This window comes from Vespula pensylvanica, chromosome 7 (genome assembly GCF_014466175.1).
Source record: "Vespula pensylvanica isolate Volc-1 chromosome 7, ASM1446617v1, whole genome shotgun sequence".
In the NCBI taxonomy this organism is placed as follows: Eukaryota; Metazoa; Arthropoda; class Insecta; order Hymenoptera; family Vespidae; genus Vespula; species Vespula pensylvanica.
This window is the reverse complement of record NC_057691.1, coordinates 5,933,593-5,944,498: the sequence shown is the minus strand read 5'-3', so window position 1 is coordinate 5,944,498 and position 10,906 is coordinate 5,933,593. Positions and strand designations below refer to the sequence as shown.

Sequence of the window (10,906 nt, the reverse complement as noted above, 5' to 3'; positions counted from 1 at the left end):
CCCCTCTCTTTCTCTCACGCCCATTCTCCCACACCCTTTCCCTCTCCCTCACTCTATCCCTCTCTCTCTCTTCCTCTGTCTTTCGCTCCCTTCTTTTTTTTTATTTTTATTTTTATTGTCTTTCTCTCCTTCTTTCCTTTTTCGTTACTATCTCGAACGTATTTACGAACCACCAAAAGATTTATCGAAAATAGTGTTACTTACTTGAGCTTCGTTGTTTAAAGTTCCCGCTATAAAGGAGTATATAACCTTCCCAACGATATTCATTTCTTTTTTTCTTTGGCTTTCGTAAACTTATCATGCGGAAGAACAAAGCGGAACTGTATTCATCGACGAAATTGTAATTTTACTGATGGTGCTTAAACGTTTGTAGATATTTCGATAATGGATGCATTGTGGTAAAAAATATTCAAAAATAATTAATACTCCGTTCCAAAGCACAAATCCAATTGTAATCGTAAGGCTTCCGTTCACGTTCATTAGCTACGTTTTCAAAGGCAAAGCCATCGTTAAACTAGTTACTTTATATGCTTCGTTTCCAACGTTCTAACAACCTTTCACGTAATTACATACGAGCAGAGTTAGAAGCTCGAATATTTAGCTCGTGCAAATATTAATTATTTATAATTACGTTTCATTTATTCCCTTGAGAGAGTCCAACTGTATTTAATAACTCAAATGATGGAAATACGAAGCGTAAAATTAATGCGGAAAATTGATCGGTAGACTAAGCAAATTGTATTCTTTCAAGTTAACCGATTTTCCTCATGGCGAACATTTTACTTCATACCCCTGACAGAATTTATGCAAGATTAATTTGAAGGAAGTTAACCGGGGAAATCGTCTATGAATTTATGCATTAAACCATTATCGAATTTGATCAACGTAGTAGATGCGAGGTCAGCCAATCAGAACGTTGCACAAGGAATACATTTATCTACTTTCTACGTACTTTATCTGAAGGTAATGAGAAAGAAATTGTGCAAATATTACTTTTCTCGGTATTAATTAACATTGACTTTAGATTGAATTTTAAAAGAAATTAAAATACGTTTATTGCATCGGCCTATATCGTATATTTTTTATTTTTTTATCTTTTAAAAAGCACGATTCTTTTTACCCGTTTACTATATATAAGAGAAACTAATTTCATATGCCCTCAGAGGCTGTTTCTCCATTTACTTCGACATGTTATAAAATTATTAAACATCGGTTACTTTGAATCAACGTTTCTGCAACTTCAGTATTTTACTTGACTGTAGTATTTTTTCCAAATATATTAATAGCTTTGAATTTTCACTACGTCGATTGGAGTAAACTTCATATGTTATCTGAAATTAATACAAAATATCACATATTTGTTAAAAAATTCATTAAAACTTAAATATATTGCATTTTCTTACATATAGATTAATTTAAAAAAGTCAAATAGTACTATTTGTATAATAGGGAATTAATCAAAAATGGGAAAATCTTTATTTATTTGTTTACGACGGATATACATCACAGCGTTTGTCATATTTTTCTCTCTAATATCACTCGCTTTGAGACACCGAGAATAAATACGTCTATCGGAGTACACCACAGAGAATTTTACCACAGAGAACATGAATCTGGATATAGAATTTCTTATCCTACACCATAAAGTTCGTTCTCACAATATCATATATACGTTTGGTCCACTAAAGGCTTCTATACCTAGATCATATAACCTGTCTCTTCGTTGTTGGTAGAAGTCCTTGATAGTAGATAGAATTATACTCCGTTAATACTCGGTAACCATACGAAAAGAGGATCCATAACACACAGGTATAACGGAAGAAAAAATCTATATATAGAAGCTAAAGACGTTATCCGAAGCACAAGATAAAGATTTGAAATTAAATATGTTTGAGATCATATAATACGTATAAAACTTATATAACGGAAAAACAAGTGAACCGCCCTCATGCGGTCAGATCCATCTTCTGCCATTTTTGGTACTCGAATAGTAGTAGATCCATATTACGTCGTTCATATTACTGCTTGGGCGATGTATCTTTGTTTCAGGCGAATCTATCAATCTTGCTGGTAATTAAGAGTTCCCTGTCAGCTGGTATATCTCCAAATTTATATACGTAGTCTAGCCATTAGGTACGGGAGATGTTATTGACTTCGTTGGCTTCGAGGGATGAAAACACTAATCCTCCACTGACATATTGGGTAACTTGATACGTATTAGTTGGTCAAACTTTGAAATTAATAGAAAAAATACGTCCATTTTTTAATTTTTGCTTTTTTCCTTTATCTATTCTCTTACTTTTATTTTTTTTTTTTTTTCTTTTATACTTTTCTTCATTGATATATCAAGCGTTCAAGATGAACGTTCAAAAAATTGAAAGAAAATGATCTTACTTGGTATTCAAAATCGCTTCATGAAGGAATAACCTCTATAATGATGTTCGATTTTTTCCGTAACCCTACTAAGGAAAAACAAGATGTAAACGTATTTTTCAACGAAATTGTTATTTTCCGTGCGTCGTTCTAAAATCCTATTGGCAATCGATATCGCGATAAAATTAAATTCTAACTAGTTCGAGTTTAGAACTACGAATTCAATCGCACGTAATGTCGTTCAATTACTATCAACGATTTCGAAGGAAATGGCGTCCGATCGAACTACTACCACGCCTCTACAAGACGGAACATGCATAAATCAAATTATGGATAACAGTTCCACGAGATAGAGGAAAATCATTTAGAAATTTCTACTTTTTTTATAGACTCGATGAAATAAATTCATGCAAAAATATTTATTTATAAATTTATATACATTTATATTTATATATACGTATATATAAATAAAAATATACACACGTACATATATACATGTATGTACGCGTATATTTCATTATCAATAAAAATTAACAAAAGAAAAGGATACGCATGAAAAATTAACAAATAAAATCTATTAAAAAATGCTATAATCGTTATACTATATATTTCGATATTGAAAATATGATCTTTGTTTTTTAATATGTATGGTTGTGTGTCTACGTAAATATATATAATCCTTGATTATAGAGAACAAAACAAATATAAATCAAATGATTGTTACTTCCAATGTTATAAAATATTGCAATTTTTGAAATAGTTGTTTTTCTTAAAGGAATATTTATACTTTAAAAATTCTTATTTATCCTATTATACATTCGCCTTAGTAAATACGATAACACGAAACGTTGTATCTTATGTACGTACATTTTTAAGAAAGGAAAACTTCTGTCTATTATTCGTAGAAAGACAAGCCAGACTTCGTTAAAATTGTAATTTTATTCTGTGGTTTTTCAAATTGTTCATAGCTGCTGTTTTTATAATGCTTTACATCAAGGATAAACCGAAGTATAATTCTTGCCTGATTTTAACGGACAAAATCTCATTTTAATATTTAAATTAAAGATCGTACGATTTTTTAATGACTTTCGTTCTTTTAATATCAAATAAGTTAATATTGCTGGAAGATGTGCCTCTCGTTCAAAGTTAAGTTATTATGGACGAGCGCAATATAAGTACTTCGATGTTTTGATAGACTTCGAACTAGTTACTTTTTATACTTTGGTTAGTAAACACGTTAGTTTTCTTTTTCATAGAAATAAACTCGATTAAATACTATTTTCGTTAATATACAGATTTATCGTTGCTATTTTCAATAAATGACGTAACAATATATGTATGTATATATATATATATATATGTGTGAGAAATACTAGATTTCTGTTTCATCGAACAAATATCGATAACAATCGAATCATATTTCACAGAGTGAATAAATCATCGATAATATTACATTTTTGCTTTACAAACAGATAATACTAGAATGCTTTATAGTTAAGATAATACTAGATTATCTTTTTTTGTCAATCGAACGATAAAAGAAAATTCCTGTTTTGTAAAGCCAGTATTGTAATGAATTCCATTCTATGTTCTAATAGATTCTTATATGTATTTTGTCAAGCTCGAGATATTATTTTATAAGGACGATACATCTCTGCGAATTTGATTCATTAATCATTTATTTTCTTCAACAATGGGTAATTCTATCATGCCTTAATGTATCTGCGGAACGTCATAGTATTGATCCGACAGTCGTGAATTGTTCCTAACTTCACTCCTATGAAATTGTTATATATTCCTTTTTAAATATGTAAAATAAACATTTGCAAAATTATTGAGTTAGAAAAATTAATATTTATTATAGAAAATGGAAAAAACGATCAGTAAAATACTTGATATATCTTGGAGATTCGGTGGTAAGAATAATTAACCTAAAAAAAAAAAAAAGAGAGAAGAAAGAAAAAAAAAAGAAGATGGCGCAATAAATTGTGAAAATTGTTTTTACATAATATAATATTTATTATAAATTATAAATTTAACAACAAAATTTTAATGTTTAATTTATTAATTATTATAAATGACTAATTACATTTTTTGTTATGCTTATATGAGATTGTTTTATATATATATATATATATATATATATATATATATATTTTTTTTTCTAGAGAAGTATAAAAAAATATACATTTTAAGTAACGATGCTTATTATTTGAAAAATTAGTATAATTATTAAAATACTTAAAGAAATAAATACTGATATTATATTATTTGTTTTGTAATTTTACGTTCATTTTTTTTTTTCAGTAACTGCCGCAAGTAGTGATTCAGACAAAGTTGGCAAATCTTTTTTGCAGCTGAAATTATGTCTCGATGAAGGTAGTAGAATAAAAGACCATTTCATCGAGATGAGTATCCCTGAATTTTATAAATTTCTGCATGATCTAGAGAAAGCAAAGATTAATCTAGATTTATTAGTTTAATTATCTTAATTATATATAAAAGTAATATAAATGTTATATTACCAACATGTAATTACATTGATGTTAATTATAAAATATAAGTAATATGTTATTTTTTATTGAAATCGACGATAAATACGTTAAAATATATCGAAGTAATATTTTTTTCTATTTAATAAATAATCGATTTTTGTAAAAATATCAAACACTTATCATATAACACGTGCATACAAATATAGATAATCTATCTTTTATTTACAAAATTGTGGGCCTCTTATTTACATCTAAAAATTTTGTTATCCTATATATTATTATATATAAAATTAAGGAAAATTAGTTTTATATAACTTCAAAGATTATCCTCTCATTTGTTTCAACATCTTATAAAATTGTTAAGAATCATACTATAGAAGTAGGATTGATAATACTATATATCTATCAGTGTTTATGCAACTTTAGTATTTTATTTGATTGTGAGATAAACTAGTCTTCTTTAAATGTATTAACAGTTTTAACTTTTTAAATTCCACTGTGTTGATCCAACTGCTTGAATTCTGCATAATTTGTTATCTGAAATTAATACGGAATATTATAAATTTTTTAATGAAATTTATTAAGACAATTAGTTTGTGTATATTCTGTGATCTTCTATATTGGATAATTAAAAGGCCAAATGATGGTATGCAAATATTAATAAAAAATAGGAAATCTTTATTTATTTTTCAACAACGAATATACATTACAGAAAGAGCTTATGTTTTTTTAATTTAATATCAATATCTATTATAGGAAATGCAATATTGGCAAATAACACATTTAAAGGCAAGAGATGTTTTTGATAATGAATCAGTCAATTTAGAAAATATCATTGAATAATAATAAAGCTAAATAAACGAAGAGATGTATTTTGCATTTCAGATGATAAATAAACTCATATTCGCCAGATTAATACTGTATTGAGAAAATACTATTTATAGAAATATCAAATTAATGAATGCAAAAATAATGGATTATTTTCCAAGCACATCTCATGCATTTAAAAGGGAAACTTTCATCAAATTTTAAAATTAATTAACAGGTCAAACTACTAAAATTATTTAAAACTCCCGCATTTGCACATACAGATTTGAACAAACACTCGTTTGAAAGAGATTTGTCATGTGAAAGACAGGAGGTTTTACTGTTCTAAAATTCCTACGTTTAACAGGAGGTGGACTAACAATGGCACCTCTTTGATTATAAGGTTCTGCTAGTGCCAGTGCAGGATTTTTTGATTCAGATGTGGAATTCTCTTGTAGCTTGAGTTCGCTGAGTTGTTGTAAGGACTTGCCTCTTTCTGCTTTTTGTTGAATAGATTCGAGCACTGGAAGAATTGCTCCAAGTAATGGTCGTTTAGAAGGTTCTCCAGCCCAACATTGCTCCATTAATTTCCAACATTCGTCATCAAAATGTGGCAGACGTTCTGGTCTAATGCCTTTCAAACAAGCAGATAAATTTAAATATCTTTAGAATATAAAAACATAACAGAAAATCATAATTTTTACCTTTTTTTACGCTTGTCCATAATTGTTCTTTGTTATGAAATTGTTCATAGGTATATGGCACTCTGACATGCCCAGCGCATATGTGCCAGAAAAGAATGCCGAAAGCATATACGTCTACGCTACTATCATAATGTCCAGATAGAAGTTCTGGAGCCATGTGAACAGGTGTCCCTACAATACTTCCAGACATCATAGCTTCTGTGATACAAAATCCAAGGTCAGTCAGTTTTGCCCTATTTTCAGTATCAAGGAGCACATTATTCAATTTAATGTCCCTATGAACAAGTCCTTGAGAATGAAGATAACGTATGCCTTCTAAAACATCAATCGCAATTTGCATACGTTCTAACCAAGACAATCCAGCTCTTATTCCACAATACAAATCTCTGCTTAAACGGTCTGTAATTAACAGAACTGCAGTTCCTAATCCGTATCCACTTCCATAAGTTTGATCTATAACCGAACCTCTTAATTTCACAATTCTTTTATGATCTGGTATTGATCTGGTGTAATAAAATTCCATTGCTAAGTCATTCCAATGTCTTTCATCCGGTGGGATAACAGATTTAACTGCACAAGGTCCTGGAGCTCCTCCCCAACCATCGCATGCAAATACTACACCATATTGACCACGCCCAATTTCTTTACCATAATGCGGTATACCAAAACGAACAGCATCAGTCATTGATGTGGACTCCAAGGCTAATCTAGCTAATCTTGGTGCATGGAATTTTCGTATAGCTATCCTTTGTTCCTCAGTCCTTTCTAACTTTCCAGAATAATGATTTTCAAGGGACTTTAGAGCCGATTGAAATGCATCATGAGACAATTTTAACTTATCTCTGAACTGCATTGAAATTGTTTTTGATAATCTTGCTGCGGATAAAGAATTTAAAACGTCAATAGTAACCTTTCTCCTCCAAGATACATCCAAGGTTGGGGTAGGAGCCCATGGCAAAGGAAGAGATTTAAAAAGTTGTCGTAATCTTTCTAGAAAAGAATGTACAAGAGATGGCGATGAGTTATGAAGTTCTACATTATAAGCTGCAGAAAGTATTTGTTTCAAAGCATCACTAGCTAGTAACGAAGATTCATGATCATAACTTTTCTCTAAACTCAATAAGCATCGTTGTAAAGTGCCTATAAATGTTTCTCTTAAACATTTCACAGAGTTTACAAGTTGTTTTGCCACTTTTTCACGCAAACGTCCAAGTACAAATCTTTGCACTTCTGAGGTGGCTGCTTGTACCGTCACTGACCATTCTGCCCTTTCATTATTATCAAAAGGAAAGTTTTGATATTGTTGTGAATCTCCAGTTGACAGATATATATCATTTTTCATTTCCTGAATAATATTTTCTATTAATTCCATTAATTCTTCTTGCTTATCGTTAACAATTTTCATCAGACTAGCATACAATTCATTTTCCTTTTGTTGAGCATATTGTATTCTCCTTGGAGTAATCTGAATTTGACGTGCCATATCAAAGGCACTTAGGATAAATTTACGTAAACTAGTTGTATGTACTTCATTTAAATAATTACTTGCATTAACAAGATAATTTTGAAGACAACCTTTAATAAAATATAAAATTCTATCCATTTTCTTGCACGAATTTATAATATTGCTAGTACTAACGCATTGACCTCCGACTAACCATGTTAATTGATCAACTTCAACAGATTCTTCCATTCCAAGATACCCTAAATTAGTTAGTTGATCTAGCCATGTTAATCCAAGAGAATTTACTTTATCGAAGTCAACATCATCTTTATCTTTAGATTGATTAGAATCGCATGGAGTTATCGTACTTTGAAGTCTATGTTGTTCCGATTCTGTCAATCCCGCATCAATACTATCCAATGAAATATTTACAAGCGACGATACGAATAATACAGGATTGTAAGGATATGTTTCTTTCAGGTCTCTTAATTCTTCTAGCTGTTGTTCCGATAAAGGTTGCTCACCCAAGGCATAAAGAAATATCGGTAGAATACCAAGGGTTCCTTTGGCAAGAATTTTCACTGCTCCGTTATTTGGAACTACAAAAATTTGAACGCCATCTTTTAATATATTTGAATCAAGTTTAACTTCGAGCACCGTTGGGCAAACGATATCTTCATTTCCAGATTTAGTCAAATCTTCTATAGGAATCGTACTCCATGGTTTTTCATTGGCTTGTAATTTTACCACAACTTCGTATTCAAGACCCAATGTAAGATTGACATGATTCGTATGACCATGACTAAATTTGATCCACCTCCATAAGTCATTAGATGCTGGTAAAACCTCGGTAGAAAATAAATTATTTATTAATGCTGCTTTAGATTTATTATCTTGGCCGAATACAACTATAGCTGGAGAATTTTGTAAAATATGTACAATTCTGTTTAAAGTTAATGGCGATAATAACTGTTCAATGATATTTTCTGAAACATCAATAGATAATTAGATATAGCACAAAGATATAAATAAGAACATATATAATTAATATTTACCTCCAGGGAAGAAATTTTCTAAATTAATTGCTTTTAGGGCATGTTGAGTCTCTTCTAGGATGTGCCTTAATTGATTACGATTACGTTGGTATTTTCTGAATTCGTGTGGTAATTTGCTTACCATTTTTAAACCTTTCCTTTCAATCTATAAAATTATTCCAACTATATAATTATAGTCTCAAAAATATTCACCGATAACATAACACATTGTATCTCTAGACATTTAATATAAAAATGATAAACTGATCATATATACATATGTGTCAAATTAAGTTCCATTTTATTTATTTATTTATTTTTTTTTCTTTTTTTTTTTTTTGTAAACATCACATTAATAGACTAGTATTGAATTTGAATAAATTATCTTTATTTCACGAACTAACATACTTTTTTGAAAGTTTACAGGAAATCATCGAATCGTTAATTAAAGGCATCTTATCACAGTAATACGATTTTAGAAGGTAAGACACATACGCATTTCTTAACTACACGATTTAATATTTGAACTCTTCATATTATATTTCATGCTAGTTAAAACATCGAAGTTATTTTATTCGTTTATCTCGTATTCGCACAATCTGTCTTTCTTTTCTTTTTTTTTTGCTCTACACATGTGAGAGGATGAGTAGAAAAAAAAACGTGGTACCGTCGGCACGACTATAAATCAGAATTTCTATTTTTCCGACTGACGTAGTAATTATTCATAAGATTCTCCGACAACTCGTTCCTCATAGAACGTATTTATAAATGTACTTTTTTCTCGTCGTCAAATAAAAATCCACGTATATTTACAATACGTAATATATCATGTAAACGTTTTGATCAGATTTGACAGTCGGTTTAATAAGTTGCTCGAAAAGAAGAAGAAGAAGAAGAAGAAGAAGAAGAAGAAGAAGATGATGATGATGAAGAAGAGAAGAAGGAAGAGAAGGAGGTAGGAGACGAAAAAAAGTTGGTACCACGCGTTGTCGTTTGTTTAAAAACAATAAGACTAAAAGTTCAGAGTAAATAACAGATCAACGCATATCGACGGACTGCAACGATTCGATGATCTTCGGTTTTCTTCGATTGTTTCCGATGGTAAAAGAACGAGCGCGGTCGTTTTAATTAAAGAGAATTTGTGAGGATTCACAGTACGTTTTGTAATCATATTGTACCAATACACAGATATATTATATATATATATATAAAACCATTATACAAAGAAAATAGAAAGAATTGAAAGATAAAATTGTATGCGCCATTTACTTAGGCCTTGGTATACATATATATATATATATATATATATATATGTATCTTTCTCTGTCATATTAACATCATATTTTAATATCGATGAAGCAAGAAGAGTATGTACGTAAGAAAGTAATGATCGGACAAACAACAAGTATTTTTTTTTCGTTTCTTTTCTCTTCCATTGTTAGATAAAATTTATAAAATGGATTCTCCTAGGGCGTTCTGTGACACGTTCGTGATCCGCTTGAAACCGCACGTTCGCTTCTTAATGATAATTCGTTTGAAAAAAGCAAATGCAAATTGCCTCGTCGACCTCTCGGTGAACGTTTAATAAACGATAGCTCGATATCAAAAATGTTTCTTTTTTCATCAAATGAAAGCTTAATGTAAATTTCAGATAAAAAAGATATTACCTTATCGCAGCGTTATTTTAAACTAAATTATTAATTACGATCTTTGTTATTTAATAATCTTATTTGTTAGATCATGAGAGTACATTAACCTATATAATTTATATACGTATATATAATATTTACCTCACAATGCGATCGTATCTCGTGATTTCTTTTTGTTTTTTCTTTTCTTTTGTAAGACATACGTCTCTTCTGTTGTTTTGCTTCATTTCTTTTTTACTATTCGACGACAACTTGTATACTTCCGCAACGCAATACGTAATCTTTTTAACCTAATACTTTCCAGCGTGAATTCTTAAAATGTACTTTGCTTGGAACGTTCGAACACGATACTTTTAATGATTAATATTAAATTATTTATTTACCGTATATAAGTCGTATA

The 10,906-nt window shown here is 29.9% G+C and overlaps 2 protein-coding genes and 1 long non-coding RNA gene across 11 annotated transcripts in view; 1 reads left to right on the top strand and 2 right to left on the bottom strand.

Annotated features, from left to right (window-relative positions):
- The window catches only part of LOC122630453, a 13,866-nt gene extending 11,206 nt beyond the window's left edge, over positions 1-2,660 (bottom strand). The window contains exons 1-2 of one of the 3 annotated variants that reach the window (XR_006327484.1): positions 2,395-2,660; positions 205-2,230 (exon numbers count right to left, since the gene is read on the bottom strand). This is a non-coding gene — a long non-coding RNA (uncharacterized LOC122630453). The remainder of the gene's footprint in view (positions 1-204; positions 2,231-2,394) is intronic. The other 2 variants (XR_006327483.1, XR_006327485.1) reach the window with 2 other exon arrangements.
- Positions 2,661-4,082: 1,422 nt separating this feature from the next.
- LOC122630463 (COMM domain-containing protein 7-like) lies at positions 4,083-5,098 on the top strand. The gene is made up of 2 exons (XM_043814973.1): positions 4,083-4,289; positions 4,681-5,098. The coding sequence occupies exons 1-2, from the start codon at positions 4,241-4,243 to the stop codon at positions 4,854-4,856; spliced, it is 225 nt and encodes a 74-aa protein (XP_043670908.1). The 5' UTR covers positions 4,083-4,240; the 3' UTR covers positions 4,857-5,098.
- A 96-nt stretch (positions 5,099-5,194) lies between these two features.
- Positions 5,195-10,898, bottom strand: LOC122630462 (dual serine/threonine and tyrosine protein kinase-like). Of its 7 annotated transcripts, XM_043814972.1 has the most exons (5): positions 10,653-10,898; positions 8,879-9,023; positions 6,380-8,809; positions 6,166-6,309; positions 5,195-5,405 (listed from the first exon to the last, which is right to left on the bottom strand). In XM_043814972.1, exons 1-5 carry the CDS (start codon positions 10,731-10,733, stop codon positions 5,347-5,349), a joined length of 2,859 nt encoding a protein of 952 aa, XP_043670907.1. In that variant the 5' UTR covers positions 10,734-10,898; the 3' UTR covers positions 5,195-5,346. The 7 variants fall into 7 exon arrangements, with proteins under 7 accessions (XP_043670907.1, XP_043670901.1, XP_043670902.1 ...); XM_043814966.1 differs by lacking the exon at positions 5,195-5,405 and having other exon boundaries at positions 5,525-6,309; positions 10,653-10,895; XM_043814967.1 differs by lacking the exon at positions 5,195-5,405 and having other exon boundaries at positions 5,525-6,309; positions 10,648-10,883.
- Positions 10,899-10,906: the final 8 nt, after the last annotated feature.